Raw genomic sequence first — 23611 nt, 5'->3', positions numbered from 1 at the left:
CGATATTTTAAAATCTATTATTTTTTCATGTTTTGCACATCATTCTAATAATAAATTCTTTCTACAATAGGTACAAGGTTAGAAATTTTTGTGAGAAGTGGGATGTCAATTACATCAACCCATGTGCTCAACTGGTTCTTATTTTATCAACCCCAAAACAACGAAAGATGAAGTCAACTTAAATGGGATTTGAACTCAGAACATAAAACCAGAAGAAATACTGCTAAGCCTTTTGTGCAACATGCTAATGATTCTGCCAGCTTTCTGACTTCAATCCAATAATAAATAAAGTGCTACTTCCATTCAATAATTTAATGGTAACAAAAACATCTAATCGTCAAATGTCTCTGCAATATTTCAATATTTCATGAATCATCTGCTGATACAGACCATTACTAGTTTCCCTAAATTGAAGATTTGTCACCAAGCAACACAGGGTACAATGAAATAAGTATATAAATGAACAAACAATAGGTTTAAAAATGCTGTTATCTTTCTTCAAAATCTTTAGGAAGAAAGAATTTTAAAAGACATTTAGGATTTACTTAGCAGCATTTGCAGTGTAAATGGTTTCAGTAAGGAATCAAACCTGCATTATAGATTCAACTTGAAGAATATTATTTTTTGCTGTAAACTAAGTGTGAGAAACCGTTTTTAACAGCAGAGGTGAATAGCAATTGTATAATAACCTGTCAGATCCATATCTACTGATTAAAATTAATAAATCTTTAAATTTTAAATTTCAAATATTAAATTTTGATTCTAATTAAAGGTAATAAAACTTTAATTTTATTTATTCATAGTTTATGCATCTTATCCATATTATTCTGTTACCCTTAGGCAGCAAGCTGTATAAAATGCTTTACATTCTCCTGGCTTTACATTCTGACTTCAAATGTTTCCAAGGATGACTTTGCTTTTCATCCTTCCAGGATCTATAAAATAGATACCAGCATTGGGATTCTTGATATTGACTTATACCTTTCCCTTAAACTGCTGGACTTGTACCAAAATTTGAAACCATTATTTTGGTACCCTACCATTTATGTATATAGCAAATACTATAATTATGGAACAACATTGCATCCTAAAAAATTTACTTGATCTGTGGGCCTTTTTAAATTCCAAAAGGGAGACGTTTAGTCAGTGCTCTCATGAGAAAAAAATTCATGTTGACTAGTGAAGGGAAATCATACATAAACTGAACCTTTTTTGGACACAACTTAAACCGGTCAAAGGGAGATAATTCCATCTTGCCCAGAAGAGGGTTTCGCTTTGAAGCTTTTCATTTCAGAATTAATTTCATATCCCTGGCTAACCAAGACTGTATTTCTACCTCCATTTGTAAAGAAATTATATGTCCCCAGTCAGCAGGTCTGATGAGTCACTGGTATTATTAAGAGCATAATAGGTATGAGTCCAAAGGTAACTTTTTGACTGGCTAAAATCAATGACTACATTAAATATATATATCTATCTATACACACATACACACACACACACACACACACATCCTGGTACTCTCTCCTATAATTGCACCTTCATGTATTACACACTTCAGAAAAAAATACAATTTTGAAAGAAATTATGTATTTCATGGTCCTCTTTAAAATTTCAAACTATCTCCTGAGAAGTAGTTAAGTTTTTACAAACATGATGACATTAGATAACAATTTTGGCTTGAACTATTATTTTTTTAAACCATATGAACTTTTACCAACTTTGTTAGCAGAATGTTTCAAATTTGCATGTAGCCAAAGTTTTAAACATGGTCGTAAGGTTCTCCACCTCTGCCTCCAGAAGAGAGATTTAAGCCACAAAGGTAGGGGAATCATCATCATCATCATCATCATTCAACATCCGTTTTCCATGCTGGCATAAGCTGAACAGTTTTGCTGAAGCTGGTACGCTAGAGAGCTGTACCATATTCCAGTCTGATTTGGCTGAATTTCTACAGCTGGATGCCCTCCCTAATGTCAACCACTTTACAGTATGTGCTGGCTGCTTTTAACGTGACACTGGCATGACCACTTTTATGTGGCACTGACATGGATGCTGTTTATGTGGAACCACACAGGACTCTTGCAGGCCAAAACCTCTTCAACAAGGTGGAGTGGCCTTGAAGATTGAAAAAGGAAGGTGGACAAAATGTCATTAAGATGGTTTTACAGTGATTATGTAACACCCGAGCTAAAGAAAATCACACACGCGCGCGCACACACACACACATATATTTCTAAGTAGGTCATGTTACTGAACAGGTCTGTTTTCAAATGAGGATTATCTCCCCATATAAATCATGAAATCCTGTAAATAAGCAAAACGAGAAAAATTTTAATTTCAAAATAAAAAAAAAAGGGCAGTTTGCTATTTTATTCATTATATCAGATGTAAAATTATCTTTCCGTAGGGTTATTTCCAGTCGCTCTGTAGCTTTGGACGTGGCTAAATTATTTGTTTCAAGGTAAAGATTTGTTAGGAAATATATTGAACTTTATTGTGGCACTCCGCCGGTTACGGCAACGAGGGTTCCAGTTGATCCGATCAACGGAACAGCCTGCTCGTGAAATTAAGTGGCTGAGCACTCCACAGACACGTGTACCCTTAACGTAGTTCTCGGGGTGATTCAGCGTGACAAGGCTAGTCCTTTGAAATACAGGTACAACAGAAACAAGAAGAAAGAGTGAGAGAAAGTTGTGGTGAAAGAAGACAGCAGGGTTCGCCACCACCAGCTGCTGGAACCTCGTGGAACTTTAGGTGCTTTCGCTCAATAAACACTCACAACGCCCAGTCTGGGAATCGAAACCGCGAGTCCGCCGCCCTAACCACTGGGCCATTGCGCTTCCACATTGAACTTTATATAACAGCATTCATAGAAGGGGAGATAATTCTAGACAAATTCCAGAACTAATTTTGAAAACAGTGTTCTATTTTTTTGCTTAGCTTGAAAGATTGATTAATATATGCTTCTGAAGGTGTCTTTTGTTGATAAAATTAATCACATTTTAAAGTAGAATAGCTGTCTACTGTGCATGATGAATAACGGGCAATTTAACACGTAACTGACACCGACGGTGAAAACTCGTCAATGTCATTGGATGTGAGACAGAATTAACTGCTTCGACAGTTGTTGATACGGTTGTTGTGTGCGCTAGAGTCAAATAATGAGGAAAGCATTGCTCGATGATTTAGAAAGAAATCCTCCCTGTTAGTCTGAAATATAATAATATTTGGTGACATTGTGGTTACGATGGCATCTTCAATAACAATTCCTCGGCGTCTACCTCTACTTATTGCTGACAATGTCTTGTTACCAGGTTCTTCAATGCGTATTTTAGTTCGCAGCCTACAGAAGTGAGTACCCAAACTTATTTATTAATTAACACTATCTGTTATATTGCTATATGTATAAGCCATGTAGGTTAATGTTTACAAGTACACCGGCACAGGAAAATCGACTTTTTTCAGCGGATTCCTATGTTTTCGATGACGCAGATTCTGAATATGCCAAAGACTGTTTTCAATTTTTTCAATTCCTCCCTCCCCACCCCAAATATTTAAATTTAAACTTTTTCCGAATTTTTTTTTTTCAATATACGTTGAAAAACATGGAGATTAAGAATATGGAGAAAAGAAAAAAATGTAGTGAAACGGTTTAATTTATCAAATATTTAAGGTGTGTTAAGAACTAGTGGTATACCATATCACGACGGCCCTCTGTAACTTTTAGCTAATGTACATTTTTTTAATTAAAAGCTATAGTTTCACTGGGATGAATTAAACATAGAATAAAACTTATGGTGGTGATTTACGTGCGGTTAACAAAGATATATTCCGGTGTCAAAGACCAGTGCCTAAATTAAATCACAACTTGTCAACAATCAGAAGCTGAAGCTGTACTTGAATGTCAGTTGGCTCCGTTTTTTTCTCTCTAAAATACGACAATATGTTATATTCATATTGTCATCAAACGAATGAAAGAAAGATTGCCACCTTAAAATAATCTATTTCCTTTAGTTACAGATTACACGATTATCAAATATTTGAAGTGGCAGACGTTTCAAAAAGAGATAGTGTCACAAAATGAAGTTAGTACTTTATTAACCAATACAAATTAACCAACAAAACAATCACTCAACATTAAAACTGCTAGAGACTGTGTAGAGCAATTTACATTTAGAGCAATGTAGAGCATCTATCTGCCTGTCTATCTACCTACTTACTGCTCGCTCGTCTGTCTTCTTAATTTCCTATATTGATAGAGAATTTAAATATCAAAGTTATTTGGAGTCAATGTTGAAAGGAAGACCAATGGATTAAATTGTTTAAGTTTAAATGGCTTGTTTCTCGTCTATTTTATTTTCCAGTCACCCCATTAAGTTCACCTGTTGGTGTTAATAATAATGAAATTATTATGTACAGTGCTCAGGTACACTACAACTTATCAAAGGTGCATGTATAATACATAGAATTATGTATAAATGTCAGGAAAGTGAACAGTGTATGAGTGGAGGATATCAGGTGTAGTGTTGGTGAATTTCAGGAAGCATGGAGGTTTTAAAGGATGCAATGTCTTGGCAGCTAACAGCTGATGCAGGTAATTTGTGCAATGCTTCAGCAACTCTGAGTGTGAAAAAATGTTTCTAAAAGTCATGGGCGCTGTGCTGTTTTCTGACTTTGTAGGCATGCCCTCATGTGTGTTAGACACATGGAATTCAAAAAGGTACTCAAGCTTGTTGGCACGATGGTTAATAATTTTGTGGGTGTTTAACAAGTCAGTTGCCAGACATCGGAGCTTCAATGTATCTATGCCCAGGGAAGCAAGGCATTCAGAGTATGGTAGATGCCTGATGGAGGATATTCACTTGGATGCACATCTCGGAACAGTTTCCATGAGGTCAATGTTCTGAGCAAAGTAGGGGTTCTAGACTGGTGATGCAAATTCCAAGTGTTGCTGCACCATAGCCATATACAGCCTTAAATAGATAGCTAGAGAGTGGGTGGCAAAGGTCTAGCTGAGTGATCAAGACACCCTCAGCCTTCTTGACAATAAATGAATTCAGTTGATACTGTTTATTAGAGAGACACAGGTTTATAAGTTTTTCTATATGGCTCAGTTTGTTTTTAACTAGAAGGAAAACTACAATATCTTACTTGTTGGAAGCTACAGGCAGCACTGAACTTGTTTCTTATCTGTGAGCATGTTTCTACTTAAGTATAATCTGCAGAGGCCTATGATCATCACAACATACAAAAGTGGTAGTGAATTAATTAGTAAATAAATATACAGAAATGTGTTTATTACTGTGGAGAAAAAAAAGAATTGTTTAAAATTCTTTCACTGTATATTTTATATGTATGCTTTCACCTGCTTAATATTGATTTCAAACTTTGGCACAAGGCCAGAAATTTCAGAAGAAAGGCAAAGTCAATTACATTGACTCCAGTACTCAACTGGTACTTATTTAATCCATCCTGAAATTTTGTTAAAACTATTTGTGCTTGTTCTGATGTGTTGCTCTCCTTAATTATATCTTCTTTTAAAAGGTGTTGAATTTCTTCATAGATAAACTCAGCACCCATTTAAGTCATAGTTTTATTGTTAAACCTCAGGCTAACCTTGATTGATCACCACCATCATCATCATCACTTAATGTACATTTTTCATGCTGACATGGGTTGGATGTTTTGACAGGAGCTGGCCAGTTGAAGAGCCACTCAGGCTTCATGTCTGTTTTGGCATGGTTTCTACAGCTGGATGCCCTTCCTAATACCAACCACTTTATAGAGTGTAGTGGGTACTTTTATGCAGCACTGCCACAGGTGCATTTATGTGGTACCAGTACCCATGAGCCTGCAAAGTTAGGAATGCTCGGCTGGAGGGGGAATAGCCTGTATTCAAGGGCAACCATGCTTTTACTTAGCTTGACATGTCTTTTCAAGCACAGCAAACTACCAGATGTCTTGGTCCCCTGTCATCCCCTCCCTGAATCCCAATGTCTGTAGATCCTTTCTCACCACTTCATCCCATGTCTTCTTTGGTCTAGCCCATCCACATGTTCCCTCTACTGGCACCCCTTGATGCAACTTTCTTTATTCATATGCATTACATGGCTATACCAGTGCAGTCATTTCTCTTGCACACTACATCTGATGCCTCATATACCCAGTTTTTCTTTCAAATCACGTACTCTCTGTCATGCATTCACACAGACATTGCCCACCTAAAAGCAATGCAGTCATGAACATCCTGTATTTTTAGGGTTATTTAGGATTACATTATCTGGTGTGGCTTTCTTTGCCTAAGACCATAAGATTAAGACATAAAGAGATAGGAAGTTTGTTGTCGGACTGTTGATAATCTTATTCCCCACCACCCAGTCATGTTTTGAAAGATGTAGTTTCTTTTCAACAACTATTAACCTCTGAGTTATAATGGATAAAAGTATTGGAACTTAGATCAAAACAGTGAGAACCCAATGTGAGCACATGTACATATGCAAAAACAAAAACAAAAAACACCCCACAAAGTGAAGGTTAGAAGTTAAAAAAATATTTTCCATCAGTATTAATAATAACTCATGTCAATTAGTCATGGCAGATTTTGGTAATAGTATTAATCAGGTTGAATGACTGTAGAAACTTTCATGCTAACTAAACAGTCTTTGATGCTGATGATGGTAGAAAATGTTGTTGTGATTGATATTGTCCAATAAATTTCACAGTAAAAGGATGTTTGAAGAAAAAGCATTTATTTGAAAACTCAGAAGATAAAATTGAACTCAGCAACGTTTTATTAACATATCACTTTTTATCATTTATTGTAGATTAACATAATTTCTTCTTTTTGTTTTTATCATTTTGGTAATAAATTATTTCTTTGCTCCTATCATATGTCTAGTGTGATAGCTTCCTTTATTTTTCAGCATGAATATGGTAAAAGGACGTCTTATGGGACGAAGCTCACTTCGCAGCACAATCATTGGTGTAATTCCAAAGGAGCAAAATGACGTCACTGTAAGTTGTTTCCATCTATGTATGTATACTTGCACTCACTCTTTCTCTCTCTCTCTCTATCTCTCTATCTATCTATCTTATATATATATATATATATATATATGCACTTGTGTACATATCTATGTTTGTATATATCTAAATATGTTTCTGTATTTATGAGTATATTCCTGTGCGTGTGTGTGTGTTATATACATGTCAAGAACAGAAGCATAACTAAATGATTAAGAAGTTCATATTGCAATTAGAAAGTGTTCAAGTTTCACTGCATAGCATCTTTGGCTTGCAGCTTCTTCTATAGTCTCGGATCAACCTAACCTTTGTGAGTGAAATTAAGTAGACAGAACCTGTGTGGAAGCCCCCTGGATGAACTGTATGTCAACATTGTCAACATGTCAATGTCAACATTGTTGTACTCTGTTGCACACTGATTTTGTTTGAGGAATATGTTAGGAGTGCAAGTGTCTGTGGAATATTCAGCTGCATCATACACTATAATTTGATGAATATTTCGGATTATCAAACAGCTGGGATACTCACCGTCAAAGTGTAGATCTCTGCATATTTGGTTGCGTGTGTATATGTGTTTGCATTTATGTATATGTAAGTCTGTGTATAAAACTTTTTGTATGTTTTTTTTTTTTTTACTTTTATACAGTCATTTTTTTTCTATTTTTTATGAGAGTTGCATTACGCAAATTTTAACATTTGCATATTACTGAAAATTTTTTTATGTTTGAATGCCTTACTTACAACCAGTGACTTGACTGTCAAGTAGAAATGGAACCTATTTTCAAATAAATAGAGATTTGAATTGAGTTCATGTAAGTTTCTTTCATTTTATTTTCACTTCTATTATGCTTTTTTAGGATGAAGATTTAAGTACCCTTCACTCAATTGGAACAGCAGCAGTTGTGGTTCAGGTAACTGGAACCAACTGGCCTAAACCAGCATATACTCTGTTAGTAACAGGACTGTGTCGGCTGAAAGTGGAAGAACTATTACAAGAGACTCCATACCCTGTAGCTACTGTCACCCAACTTGACCAGCTGCCTGATAAAGATTCAGGTAAGACAATTGTGCATTTTGTATTGCTGAATCCGAACATCAGTTTTATTGAACCATGTCTTATTCTGTAGTTACTGAGTCTGTGAATTGAATAACTGCCTCCACTTATAAACTAATTATCTGTGGATCACGAAAATCCTGCCTATCGAGATGTATCCTACTTCAAATGTAGTTCCAATGATTTGACCCTCTTTGAGTTTATATTACACATTTACTCTTATTTTATTTAAAATTGCTGGAAGGTTATTTTAGATTCTCTGCTAGTTATTTTATTATTCAATGAATACATTTCTTTAGTCAATGAATGCATTTTTATTCAATAAGCAAATGCAATCTTTGTGTTGATAAATACATTTCTTTAGCATTATTACTATATATTTTGTAGTAGATGGATACATTTATTTAACAGAGAAATGTAACAGAGAAATGGTAAAGGCAGTGTTTTAGTTGATGGTAATTATTCAACTACTCTGTTTATTTGGTAAACAAAGATTTTATTCTGATGACATTTCATCTGTAAATTAATTTTTTCTCTTGCAGATGACAGTTTTATAATGGATAAGGAACTGAAGAAAATGGCCGAAAACTTCCGTGAACATGCTGTAGAGCTTATAGGATTGTTAGATATTTCAACCCCTATTATGGCTAAACTGAAAGTAAGTCATAGAATTCTTAGACGTTTTGACTATATTTTCATAGTCCTATCTATATAATACATTTTACTAGTTTGAGCCATTGAAGGAGCCTATATATGGATACCTGACAGTCAAATTTCTCTCAAGTATTACCTTATGGTCTTAGAAAAATAAAACCATATGGGATAATGAAATCTGAGATAAACTCTGTGAAAAATCAGGATAGTCACATCTACAATGCATTTGATATTAGATCTCTCTCTCTCTCTCTCTCTCTCTCTCTCTCAGCTCTGCTGTGCTTGAGAGAGGGTTGTGGTTGACCACGTCTTTAAATCTTTTTCTGGATGAAAGATTAATCTATAGCAGGCAACATTCCCAAGAGAATTTGTAGCTACTCTTGACAGTTAAGTAAATTGAGGCACAGATATAATGAAGTACCTTGACACTGAGACTAAAAATACCTGAAGTGGATTGAACTCACAGCTTATAAGCTTGTAGTTCATTAACTTATCCACTTGGCCATATGACCTTGATGACAACATTGATTAAAATATTTTACATGCAGTTCTTTTTTTAGTCATTCTAGTTTACTCATCAGTAATTAATATAGAAAATATCCTCTCTCCAAGTAAATCATCGTTAATGCCTATGTTCCAAGCTGCCATTAGTTGGATAGTTTGACAGGAATCAACTAGCCTGATGACTGTGTTGGTCTCCATTGTTTGCTTTGGTAAAGTTTCTATGACTAGATATCCTTCCTAATGCCAACCACTTTACAGAGTGCAGTGAGGGTTTTTTTCAGGGCCCAAGCACTATTAATATTGATTATAGTAGAACATTCTAAAATAAATGTGTTATACAGTCAATAACTATTTCAATTCTGTTCCAGAAAATGTTGGACCAACTACCCAGTCAGCATTTACCTGATATATGTGCTGCCATTGTGAAAGCTTCCTATTTAGAGAAGATGCAAGTTTTAGATGCTGTAGATCTATCTGACCGATTCAAGCGTGCACTTCCTTTGATTGTCAGACAAATTGAGGTAATGATCTGCTTTTGATATTATCACACAACATGCAGGTAATGGGCATATTTGAAATAATAAAACATTGGACTGAGCTTTTCTTTTGTAACTAGTTCAGTATATCAGTCTGTTCAAATAATATTAGGGTCTAGTTTTTAATCCTTATTGTATCAAGAAACTACATCAGTTTGCCTAAGTGAAAATAGGATCTTTTTCTATGCCAAAGCAGCATAAGAATTAGCAGTAAGAAGAGCAAATGTAACTGCTTGTGTCCCATCAATACATTGTCTCTATTTTGTTAAAACAATCACACTTTGGTGAATATTATTAAAATATATAAGATATTAGTTTTTTATGTTTATTTCATTCTTTGTTACATTTATTTATTATATCATAATTTTGTGTTCCTTATATCCCAGGCTCTTCGCTTGTTGCAAAAAGTTAAGAAGGAAAAGTTTGAAATTGTCATACGCAAAGAAATGGCTCGTCCGTCTCATTCAAAGAAAATTTACCGGCGAGTGAGTGAGGATTTTGATGATGGCCAGGAGATCGATACTGATGAATATGCAGACTTTGAACAAAAAATCAAGTAATGGATCATTTTTATTTATGGAGATTGTCATTACTAACATTTGTGCACAATCTATATGAAATTAACATTTGAATTACCATAATGTGTTTTTACATTTTCATGAGATGACTGTAAAGTGGACATCTATTTCCTAGCTCTCTCTGCTGGAGCATGTAGATTTATGTGTCTTACCTAGAAACACAGAACAATGGTTCTGTAGTGTGGTGCAAAATATGTAAGTTAGGTGTGTATGAAAATCTAGTAAGAGTTGTTCGTCCTTGTGTGAAGATGCTATAAATTCAGTGAAGAATTTATATACAGGCTCTATTCTTGTCGACTCTATCCTTGGTCATCTTTGTGGCAGTCATTTTAGGATTTAGGAGCAGGTATCTTTGGGAACCTTTGTGTGATAACTTACATAGTCTGTTGAGAAATTGTAGAAAGGGCACAAAACTTATAAAAATGGATTTGAGTAAAAAATCTATAGTCATCTAATGCAGATTAAAAGTAATAATAAATAAGGAAGAATACTACATGTTAGTATATGAATAGTCTTATTTAGTACATAGCTAGGATTTTGTGAGGATTACTGATGTGTATAAGTGTAAGCAATAGGTATACAAAAGATCTATGTGTTTGTCTGTGGGGTTCCTGGTAAACTTATAGTGAATAACAACTTAAAATGCATCTGATGCCCTGTGTAGCTAATAGGGGCTGTATTTACACAATGAAGAATATTGATTGTCATTTGTAGAACATGAATTGTATTGGATGAAATGACACTATAGTAGCTGGAATATCAATAGAGAATTGTCTTACTGTCTTTTTCATTGTTCTAAGATCAACAGTGGGATAGAATGTTGTAGAAATATTTAACTGTTTATGTGAAAATATATACATCTGTGTAAAACTGTACACATTTTCTCCTTGTTGATATGTTTGTTGTGTTACCTAATGAATGTCATAATGTTGCAATCACTGTTACATTATTATGCAGTTAATATGCTGCTTAAGAATTTTTTTTTTACATAGATAACTCTTTTGTTGTTATTTAGCCCCAAATCAGCTCTTATCCAAAGAAGAAAAAAAATTCAGCTGTAACCTTCCCATCTTTTATTTAGACATTATATATCAAGGACTACATTGTGCCCTTTACTTTCTAATTGTTCCATCAGCCATGTAAAGGTTCATTGTTGGTTTGAAAGTCTTTTTTATTTTTAGGGAAAGGATATATTCAATTACAACCTCCTCTGATACTTACTTGGCTTTGATTTTATTAAGCTCACCCCATCCTGCAAATAGTGTGATTTGTACTCAGAATGTTGAAAGACAAAAATAAATAGTTTAAGATAAGTGGAGAACCTGTGACTTTTTTAAAAGAAGTACAACAATTGATGGATAAATCATTATTCTCTTAATTTTTTTTTCTGAAGCCTGTTTTTTCAGCTGAATGAGAATTTTAGAAGCATCTCTTTGTGCTTCTTTAAATTGTAATTACTTGTTCAAATTGTAATTACTTGTTCAAATTGTAATTACTTGTTCAAATTGTAATTACTTGTTCAAATTGTAATTAAATTGTAATTACAAGTAATTGTAATTACTTGTTTAAAGTAATTGCAATTGTATTCAAAGTATTGAAATCTGAAGAGATTTCCAAGAAAAAATGTTCTGGTGGCGTACTTATTCTGAAACTCCACTTTTTGTTTTTTACAGTTTTATGAATAGTTATGTTTGATAAAATAATAGGTTTTGTAGTAGGAAATTATGTAGCTTTTTCAACACAGTTGTCAGTCACAAAAAGATTCTCCTCTTTTGCTCTGTGACATATATTTTGTTACTATACCAATTTCTACTATGTCTCTGCATTAATGTTGCACATAACAATGTTAGATTGCTTATTATATTGTTTTAGACTTGCAAAGATGCCAGAGGGTGCACATAAGGCTGCAATAAAGGAACTGAAGCGGTTTAAGAATATGATGCCTAATATGCCAGAACATGTTATGATCAGGTAAGTTTACAATGGATGTTTTTAGCTGGTTGATTTCTGCATATCCTGGCATTAAAACCAAATTGTTCAGGTATTCTCTTAAAGACTAATTGTAAATAGTGAAACTGTAGAATCCAGTGAAACTAATGATGGTTTGGTGTAGGTAAATAGTGTGTTCAAAATATTTACAGAATGGTGTAAATTAGTGAGAACAGAGATTTGACTTTTTGGAAGGCGTCCTTGCCTGAAACCTCAGAACCCACTTCTTCCTCATTGAAAACTAACTTATATTACTTAGTGACTTAGTGAACTCCTTACAACTATAGGGCTAAGGCCTAAATCAAATTTAGCCATCGCTACCAGAAATGTGGCACCAGCAAGTCCAAGGACCCAATCTTTGGTGATGTAGCTGCTGCTGCTGATATTGTTAATAACAGTGGTGATGATGATGATGATTAATAATAATGATGATAATGATAATAACAATAGGGAAACAGACTGACCATGGAAATTTGAAAGTGAAATAGAAAATTGATTAAAATAGGAGAATATAAAGTATTACAGATGAGAAAGTGAAAATACTGCTTAAGAAAGTACCAAATTGGAAATCTTCTGGACTAGATGGTATTCAGGGATTCTGGATTAAAAAACTCTCAAACATGTTCAACTATATAGAATTTTTTCCTACTGACTGTACAGAAATTGGAATGCCAACATCATCATTATGGATGTCAAAAACAAAGACAGTTTTAATACAGAAGGATCTACTGTCAAAAAAAAAAAAGGTTAACCCTTTAGCATTTAAACCGGCCATATCCGGCCAAAAGTATTCTACCTATTCTATGTTCAAACTGGCCAGATCTGGTCTCTCACACCAACCCTACAATATCGTTTTAAAAATTAACAGCTACCTCATCAAAATTTCATAGCTACAAGATAATGCATTATTAGTTCAAAACAATGTGGATAAAAAAGCATTAATTATGGCAGAATAATGTGAACACTAAAGGGTTAAAAAGGAAGGTAATTCAGTAATTATAGGCCTATTACATGCTTATTGTTACTTTGGAAATTATTAATTGGCCTCAAAGCAGATATGGTATAATATATAGCTGTCTGGAGAAGGGGAATCTATTGCCAGAGGAGCAAAAGTGATGTAGAAAGAAATCAAAGGAACTACTGAACTGCTATATATCAATAGCATGATGTTTTAAGTGATACTTAATTCTATTGATTCCAAAAGAATCAAAGGCAAATCTAATGATTCTGCAACTTTGCTGCCCTAATAACAGTTATAATAATAATAATTGTGTTTAACATAGTTGCAAGTGTACCTATGTTACAAGGCTGACCTAGGGCAAAACAATGACAATATCCTGTAATATACTGAGGAGCCCTAGCTCAACTTTAAGAGAAATGGAATATATTAATGTCGACATTGTTGACCACATGTATTTAACAAATATACTGTGTGTATTTGCTGTGGTGGAGATTCCTCTCTCATAGCGCTGGGTGTTAAAACACCTGAAAGTCATGGACAGGGGAGATAATTCACCCCAGATCCCATTTAGAAGTAATGGACATTGATGTTCCACCATTTTTTGTGGCTTATCAATATCACACACCCAAACCAAATCGGAAGTGAATTATACTCTCACTGCTTCTTTTTTCATATTTGAATTAATGTCAACATTTTTCTATTCCAGGAATTATCTGGAACTTATGGTGGAACTTCCTTGGTCAAAAAGCAACAAGGACACATTGGACATTGTCCAAGCTAGGTGATGCCCGCTTTTACCATTTATTATACTTTCCACACTTGAAACTTACTGCATTTATTGTCTTTCTCTTTATTTCTCTCTACCCTATCTCATTCTCTCCCTCTCTTCCTTTTCTATTTTTCTCTCATCTTTCTCTCTATATTTACATTCCTCTTTTCAGTAACTTTTTAAAATGTATATTGTTATCATCACTAGTATATTTATTACTATCTTTGCTACAACCACCATCCTATCACCTTCACTATACTCAGCTTCTTCATAATTATCATTTTTATAGGTATAGGTGGAGCTGTGTGGTTAACCCTCTGGTGGTGTGGTAAGATATCTCATACCCAGGTGATGTTTGTATATGTGCACCTTACATCTGTCAGCAGTGATAGTGCTGTCCATCCATGTAATGTCTTGGCACAACTCCACTGAGTTAATGCACAACTCCACTGAGTTAATGCACAACTCCACTGAGTTAATGCACAACTCCACTGAGTTAATGCACAACTCCACTGAGTTAATGCACAACTCCACTGAGTTAATGCACAACTCCACTCAGTTACTGACTGAGTGATGAGAAGTGTACACATGTGTTATTTGTGTCCGGGGTTGTGCATATTCCACCGTACCATTCACTGTACTATTTAATGACTGATATATTTTTGTTTCCTTTTCTTTATTATTGTTTATTTTACTTATTTAATTTTATATCTGAAAGGCTGATTATTTCTTGCATAAAATTATATATTATTGTCAACTGACCAACATTTTCTTTTTCTTATTAGATGGTTCTAAATGCCATCATCATCATCATCATCATCATCGTTTAATGTCCGCTTTCCATGCTAGCATGGGTTGGACGATTTGACTGAGGACTGGTGAAACCAGATGGCTACACCAGGCTCCAATCTGATTTGGCAGAGTTTCTACAGCTGGATTCCCTTCCTAACGTCAACCACTCTGAGAGTGTAGTGGGTGCTTTTACGTGCCACTGGCATGAAGGCCAGTCAGGCGGTCCTGGCAACGGCCATGCTCAAATGGTGTATTTTATGTGCCACCCGCACAAGAGCCAGTCCAGGGGCACTGGCAACGATCTCGCTCGAAAGTCCTTACACATGCCACGGGCACAAGTGCCAGAAAGGCGACGCTGGGCACAGGTGCCATCCCGATTTCGCTTTCGCTTGCCCCAAGAAGTCTTCGCAAGCTGAGTTTCGTGTCCTCGCAATGGACTACAAAAGACAAATGGAAAAAACTGAGAGAGAATTAGACATAGATGAATCAGAATCATCTCCTTCATGAAGGACCAGATGAATAAAAATCTGAAGAGGAAGAAGAGAGTATAGCTAAGGAAGAAACAACAGATGAAGAAGAAATGACAGATGAAGAGGGAGGAACTGAAGCAGATGGCTTGTTGCAGACTTCACTAGATGATCCCTTGGATGAAACTGATGAAATTCATGATGAAGATGAACAGCAGGCTACCAGAAACACAGAAAAACAGTTTATAGGCAAAAATAATAAAACTCTCTGGAAAGAAGTTCCACCATGTCTTCCATGGTGTATACATGCACACAACATATACCAGGATTCACCAGGACCAAGAGGAACAGTAAAACGTGGATGCTGCAAAGGACTCCTGGTTTTTGCTTCTCACACAAGAACTTCTGAATGAATTAGTAGCTTGCACTATTATATCTACATTGACAGTAAACAAGGAAAATATAAAGATAAGTCAAAAGAGAGACATTCTTATAAAAGGGAAATGAAAGCTGCAATAGGACTGCTTTATCTGTTAGGAGTTTTTATAGCTAACCGAATGAATATGGAAGATATTTGGGCAACCGATGATACAGGAATTGAAATTGTTCCAGCAACTATGTTCTTTGCAGCGGTTTTGTTTCCTGCTGAGGTCTATGAGGTTTGATGACATCCACACCCAGGATGAAAGGTGGCTAGAAGATAAGTTTGCACTTTTTAGAAAGTTCTTTGAGAAATTTGTTGATAATTGTATCTTCAGTTATAATCTCGCAGAGTATGTGACAGTAGATGAAATGCTGGCTGCCTCTAGAGGGAACTGTCCATTCAGGGTCTACATGCCAAGTAAACCACCAAAATATGACATAAAAATATTTATTTTGGTAGATGCTAAAACTTTCTATGTGTCATGTATGAAGGTCTACTTGGGGAAACAACCAGAAGGCTCTTCTATGGTAGATAATTCAGGAGCAGCAGAGGTAAAATGGTTGGTGTCTCATATAAATGGGTCTGGAAGAAATATTACGATGGATAATTGGTTTACAAGTTATGGACTTGCAGATGATCTCTTGAAGAATTATAGGTTAACATTAGTTAGCACTCTGAGAAAGAACAGGATAGAACTTTCTCCTCAGTTTGATGTCACAAGAGGCTGAACTGAATACACAAGCTTGTTTGGTTTCCAGAAGGATGTTACACTGACCTCATATGTTCCCAAGAAAGGTAAAAATGTTGTCCTACTCAGCACAATGCATCATGATGCTGCAATTGATGAAAGTACAAAAGAAAAAAGAAAGCCAGAGATTATTACCTTCTATAACAGTACTAAAAGAGGGGTAGACACTGAGGATCAGTTGTGTTCCATCAGCAATGTTTCCAGAAATACTCGACATTGGCTAGTTACAGTTTTCTACACCATACTCAGTGTTGCAAGAATAAATGCATACAATATATTCATGACAAATTCTCAAATAGCTATCAGGCACCGAAAGTTTCTGAGGGAATTGGGACTCAAGTTGGTAGAGGGCCATATCCATCATTGCAAGACAAACCCATATTTGAGGAAAGACTTGAAAAAGAAGATTCACCATTTCTCAGCATCTAAGGAATTACCTCCGAAACGTCATTGTGAAGATTCCATACAAAGATGCTCATTGTGCCCCAGGTCAAAAGATTGTAAGACAAGAAATTACTGCCAGAAGTGCTATAAGCCCATCTGCTTGGAACATGCTATGCACATTTGCATTGACTGCTTTGCTCAGAGTGATGAGGATAGTACAAACAATGAGTAAACTATAAATATGAAAGGAGCACTCTCCCTATCAAAAAATAGTTTTATTTTATTTGACCTTCATTTTCAAAGAATACTCATTTGTTTTTGGTTGCAGAATATGTTTTTTGGTAATATTATTGCTCAAGAACACATATATAAAGTAATAAAAAGTACTAAAAATAGCTAAAACTATGAGTGGGGTTCTCCATACTCCACTGCACTAACCATGAAAAATACAGAACAGCACCACGGAAGGTTAAGAAGTTTGTTTCCCAACTACATGATTACAGTTTCAGTCCAATTGTGTGGCACCTTGGGCAAGTGTCCAGGCTGACCATAGTTTTGTGAGTAAATTTGGTAAATGAAAATTGAAAGAAGTCTGTTGCTTTTGTGTGTGTGTGTGTGTGCATGCACACATGCACACACGTGTAAAGTGTAATTTTGTCTGAGTGTATAAAATGTTCTTAATGATCAGTGATGGTCATCCTCAGTCATGAGTGGACAGCCACCATATGAGTGTGTGTGTGTGTGTATACTTGTGTTTTCTTGTCTTGACACTACATGACAGTTGTGAGTGAGTGTTACTGTCATACAAAAACCGTCATTCATTTTCAACATTTCATGTAATGTCTTGCCATAGGAAAATTTTACCTTGCTTGGAAATAAGTGATGGTTGACAACAGGAAGAGTATGTGACTGTAAAAAATCTGCCTCAGTAAACTCCATTTGATCCATGAAAGCATGGAAAAGCAGATGTTAATATGATGATGATGGTTACAATATAACATTTTAATATTGCTAATAGTATTTACATTGTTGCCTTTCTTGTTATGTTTCTGAGATTCTAATGAGAGTTTGATGAGGTCTTTAAGTGTTCATTTATTTTATCTTGTAGAAAAGCTCTTGATATAGATCATTATGGTCTGGAAAAAGTAAAGAACCGTGTTCTGGAATACCTAGCTGTACGGCAGCTGAAAAACAGTTTGAAAGGACCAATCATGTGTTTTGTTGGACCACCTGGTGTAGGTAAAACCAGTATTGGGCGATCTATTGCACATATCTTAGGAAGGGAATTCCATCGGTGAGAGCAAAATTTAACATTTTATCTGTTTTTTAAGAAAAAAACAAAGAAAATTTCATTGAATTTTGTTTTAGCCAATATATCAAAATATATGTCTTTGCTTTTATCAATGACTTTCTGTTGAAATATTTTAAAAGTTGAGAAATAGTGTGATTTTGTTTGGTGATATTCAGTTTATTTCTACACAAGGTGTGTTGAAGGTACACACATACATTGATGCGTATGCATTTACAAATTTACACATGTAGTTTGAGGCTTACTCATGCATATGTACACATAAGACTAGAATTTTTCATACTATTAGAGTATGTATAGTTTGAAGCTTGTTCCTACAGTAGGTTGAACAAAACCTTGTGAATGAAATTTGAGAAATGGAAACTGTGTGGAAACCTGTCATGTGTGTTCTCTTTGTCAAAAGGTTTCGAAGGCACTAGCAGGCCTCAAAAGACATTCATGTCCATAGAACATGATTACTGCTTTTACTGAACCCTCATTTGTCATTCACAATGAGAGAATCCATCATCTTATGTATGTGTATATATATATATATATATATATATATTGATGAAAGAACAAAATCAGTGTGCTGAACTAAATATATCCTGTGGTATTGAGTTCTGCTCAAGTTATATCCAAGGACGATTTGTAGACACAAATGACAAAGAGTGATAAAAAGCACCAGATAAAGTACTGAGGTTGACTTGAGCAACTGAAACTGTTGAAGGATGTGCCTCATCAAAGCTGCAGTCCTAAGACAAAATATTTGATGAGTAAAGGAAAAAAAAACATTAGCCACAATGTGGACTTTTTTGCAGTGTCTGCATTATGTTTCAGTTAGTTTGATTGAGTAATAGAAATATTGTGGATATAAAAGTCCCATGCAATATTGTTTACTATCAAATTCTGCAGCATTAAGAGTGAAGGCATACGTCTTGATGGTCAGGCTGTTGCACTCACAATTGCAAGATTATGGTTTCTGTTCCTGGATCAGGCATTGCATTATGTTACTCCAGTTTGTTCAGCTGTGAATGGGTAACCCTGTAATGGACTGGCATCTTGTTCAGGTGGAATGTTGTGATCTCAGTGATTTATATGCCATGGAAAATAAGTAATCAGAGTAACTTGTACTATGAGTCCTAAGATTTGAAAAAGGCATGTCCAGGGTCCCCTTGTAGATATTTCCTTGTAGATATCATATAAGTTTATATATATATAACCATAATAATAATGAACTTATTGCATACCGTACTCAGGTGCACCACAAAATGCTCAGGTTGTAAGACATCTCTCTCTCTCTTGGAAAAGTATTTATCTATCATAAAGGTTTGATCTCAAATGTTGAAGTTAATAATCTGAAAAATTGTTTTCTTGTTATCAACAAATCATCTCAGACATTTAAATATTTAACAAACACATAACTATAACGACAGTTTATTATCTAAAATTCTGATTGAGGAATTGTCAGTAATTGTTTCTGAATATTTATAGTAAATTAAACATTAACTGGAAAATTTATGATTTAATTTGGTTAATTTCAGAATCGCTTTAGGGGGTATCAGCGATCAAAGCGAGATCCGAGGTCACCGCCGCACATACATTGGGAGTATGCCAGGACGTATTATTCATGGCCTCAAATTGGTTGGAACTAATAATCCAGTGTTTTTGTTTGATGAGATTGATAAAATGGTAAATTTTCATTTCTGTTATAGTGAAAGATTTTGTGGGTTGAAAGCAAAAAAATGATTTTGTTGTTGTATAAACCCAGGTCAGCCCTGATCTAGCAGATCTATGATCAAAGACATTCCAACTATGACCATCCTGTCATTTTGCATATCAGGTACTAAAATGTCCTCTGTCTTTCCCAATTTAAAGAAGCTGGATTGTGATTTTAGGGAGTCTTGGCTGCCTTTCATAGCAGTTTATGCAACTAAATAGAGGCTCCCTTATTGGTTTGGTTAGTACCAGTAATGTATTGGAATTGACTAAACTATAAAGTCTTTCTTTGCAAGTGTGTGGCCTTGTCTCTGAGATGACATTAGTTTTACTTACAGCTGGGGGTTGATGATGTAGGGAGGAGATTTATTGAATGCTCTGGGAAGAACATTTTAGAGGTAGGGGTTAAACGTGGTAACATTGGGAGGTGTCTGAACATATAGAATATAATAACAGGAACCAATTTTAATGAATCTCCATTGTTGAAGTGGTTGGTGGTACATAGGATTGAGTATCAGTCAATGTTTTTATCTGGCTAAACGTTTTTATAGTGGGTCACGTGGTGTTGGGTGGGTTTGTAAAGAAGAAGAGAACAATGTAAGATACAGAAAGAAGTGGTGGGCTCAGATATTAGGATGCTGGGCTTCCCAGGTGGGATGATGAAAGATCATAATGATTGGTAGTGTATGACAGAAGTATCCAACATTTGTTAACATGGAATAAACATGTTAAAATGTTGACAGTGATGGTGATGAACATATGATCCTGGAGAATTGAGCAAGTCATGTTACTTTCTCATTGACTCATGAAATTGTTAAGTGGAATTGAATTTCTCTATTTTTTTTTTCTGGTTTTTGTTTTTAGTTTTTAATTTTTACATTTATATTCTTTTTTTTAATGTATTTTAGAATAAGAGCATCCATGGAGACCCAGCTGCTGCATTGCTTGAGGTTTTGGACCCTGAACAAAACCACACATTTACTGATCAGTATCCTTTTGCAGTTAATTCTCACTAGGAGTGTAAGGTGGCTTACTGTGGTTGTCTGCTACTTAAACATATCTGCTGTGTTGTTTGAAAATATAAAATCTACATTCGAAATCTATTATCTAGAGTATTTCTGTGTTTCTTACTGAGAGTATAAGATGTCCATTATGCTTTGACAAGTATAAGCTGTCTACTGTGATATCTAGGATTTGGGCTGCCTAGGGAATATTTGGGAGAGTAAGCTGTCCATTGTGTTACTTGAAAGAACACAAGATGTGCATTATTATGGCTTAAACTAGTTAACATTTCAGTCCTGGCTAGCCTATGTAGCATGCTCTGCTCTCCTTAGATTTAGCACCCAAACATGTAGTCCTTGTTTTAGAAACAGAAATTTGTATAGATTTAACTGTTATGTTGATAGGTCAAGTAAAAAGAGTCTTTGATGGGTTGTAGTGTTACTGATATTGTTGGTTGTTGTTGTGTAGATTTAGTCTACTGCTTTTGAGTAGATCTATAATGTGCAACCAGTCAAATGTTGCTTAGCAAATCCATGACAGAAAGATATATTTGTGACACTGAGATATCCAATAAAATGTTTAGTTGTAAATTTTTGGCACTAAGGTTTCCAGTCAAATGTTTGGGAACAAATATACAGCACAAAGTTACTCAATCAATTGTTTAGAGTAAAACTTTAGATTTTGTACTGTAGATATTCCATGTTTCAGTCCATGAATTATTTGGCCGTGTTGAAGTAAATGTGTCAGACTGGACATGTGAGATCTGCATTTTTTTTTTTCCAATTTGTGTATCACATCTAACAGCATTGGTGGTTCATGCTTCCTTAGGTTTTATGAAAGGTGATTTATTATGTTGTAGTGGTGGTAATGCTGTTGAATATTTCCAGTTATCTCTGTTACTACAGACTTGAAATTGAACATTTGGGAGCAACCTGTAGATATGAAATTGAGTGTAGGTTTTCACATAATGTTTAGTTGTCTATTGTTGAGATTATAAAGTTTATTCAATTACTGTTGAACAGCAACATGTCTGGTACAAACCATACTATTTATATGGAAATATTTAAATATTTAAAATATACTATGGACTTGAATCAAGGACTAGTATCTATCTGTAACATTATTTGAACCATGATTGCAGTTCATTGTATTTTATTGTTGTAAACTACACTGTGTGTTGCACTACACTACATCACACACTATTCTACAATACACAATGCTGTTATATCACCATATAATACAGTACAGCGTGATGTAATTACTACTTGACTAAATCACACTATACTGTTCTATATTACAGTAATTCATTACACTACACTAATACAGCACACTATGTCATTATTACAATCTTGAATTACATATATGTGGTAACTCGAACAGCTAATCTGCTTGCTCAGGGCTAAACTGAACAAAACCAAAATTACACTATATACACATACATGGTGCAGGCGTGGCTGTGTGGTAAGAAGCTTGCTTCCCAACCACATGGTTCTGGGTTCAGTCCCACTGTGTGACATCTTGGGCCCATCAAAAGCTTTGTGAGTGGATTTGGTAGATGGAAACTGAAAGAAGCTTGTCATATATATATATATATATGTATACACACACACACACATGTATGTATTTACGTGTGTGTGTCTGACCAATGTCGATGTGTTTGCATCCCAATAACTTAGTGGTTTGGCAAAAGAAACTGATAGAAAAAGTACTAGGTTTACAAAGAATAAGTCCTGGGTTCAATTTACTAGACTAAAAAAAAAAAAAACCCTTTAAGGCGGTGCTCCAGCATGGCTGTTATCAAAGTAAAAGAATAAAAGAAGAGATACACCATACAACAATGTTTCAAATTTGTTGTTCTGTCACAGTATAATATTTGTATTTTTTTCTGTTCTATAAACAACAACAGTAACAACAACAACAACATTTACTAGCTTATGTTTCTGATTATATTTTTCCTTAACTCCAGCCCCAGCTACCTGAACGTACCATTTGACCTCTCACAAGTGCTGTTTATCTGTACAGCCAACAACTTAGCTCCTATTCCACCTGCATTGATTGACCGCATGGAAATCATTTCCATCCAGGGTTACACTGAAGAGGAGAAGTTGCACATTGCTGAGAGGCATCTGATGCCTAAACAACTCACTCTACATGGATTGTCACCAGAACTGCTCCACATTCCCACTGATTCAATTAAATTGATAAGTATGGAATGCGTTCCACTAATCATTTCAACTCATTAAAATATATGTTAAATGAGAACAAATTTAATATTCAGTTGTTTAGGTGTGCATGTGTTCCTCCCCTTTCTCCATATATATATATATATATATATATATATATATATATATATATATATATATATATATATGTATATATGTATAGTATATATGTATATATGTATATATATATGTATATATGTATATATGTATATATATGTATATATGTATATATATGTATATATGTATATATATGTATATATGTGTATATATGTATATATATGTATATATGTATATATATGTATATATGTATATATGTATATATATATATATATATATGTGTATATATATATATATATATGTATATATGTATATATATGTATATATATGTATATATGTATATATATATATATATATATATATATATGTATATATGTGTATATATATGTATATATGTGTATATATATATATTATATGTATATATGTATATATATATG

At 34.6% G+C, this 23611-nt stretch overlaps 1 protein-coding gene across 2 annotated transcripts in view; it reads left to right on the top strand.

The window, feature by feature from the left end:
• The first annotated feature begins 3067 nt into the window (after window positions 1-3067).
• LOC106879277 (lon protease homolog 2, peroxisomal) overlaps window positions 3068-23611 on the top strand; it is a 38338-nt gene continuing 17794 nt past the window's right edge. Inside the window, exons 1-12 of one of the 2 annotated variants that reach the window (XM_052968590.2) lie at window positions 3068-3354; window positions 6927-7017; window positions 7884-8082; window positions 8623-8738; window positions 9607-9759; window positions 10161-10330; window positions 12225-12323; window positions 14009-14083; window positions 17995-18180; window positions 19719-19866; window positions 20802-20881; window positions 22868-23100. In XM_052968590.2, coding sequence (XP_052824550.1) covers window positions 3251-3354; window positions 6927-7017; window positions 7884-8082; window positions 8623-8738; window positions 9607-9759; window positions 10161-10330; window positions 12225-12323; window positions 14009-14083; window positions 17995-18180; window positions 19719-19866; window positions 20802-20881; window positions 22868-23100 — 1654 coding nt within the window. In that variant the 5' untranslated portion in view covers window positions 3068-3250. Of the gene's footprint in view, window positions 3355-6901; window positions 7018-7883; window positions 8083-8622; window positions 8739-9606; window positions 9760-10160; window positions 10331-12224; window positions 12324-14008; window positions 14084-17994; window positions 18181-19718; window positions 19867-20801; window positions 20882-22867; window positions 23101-23611 lie in introns of both variants that reach the window. The other variant, XM_052968595.2, reaches the window with a different exon arrangement.

Source organism: Octopus bimaculoides, chromosome 1 (genome assembly GCF_046866305.1).
Source record: "Octopus bimaculoides isolate indiv1 chromosome 1, ASM4686630v1, whole genome shotgun sequence".
NCBI lineage: Eukaryota > Metazoa > Mollusca > Cephalopoda > Octopoda > Octopodidae > Octopus > Octopus bimaculoides.
This window is presented reverse-complemented; position numbering and strand designations above follow the sequence as displayed.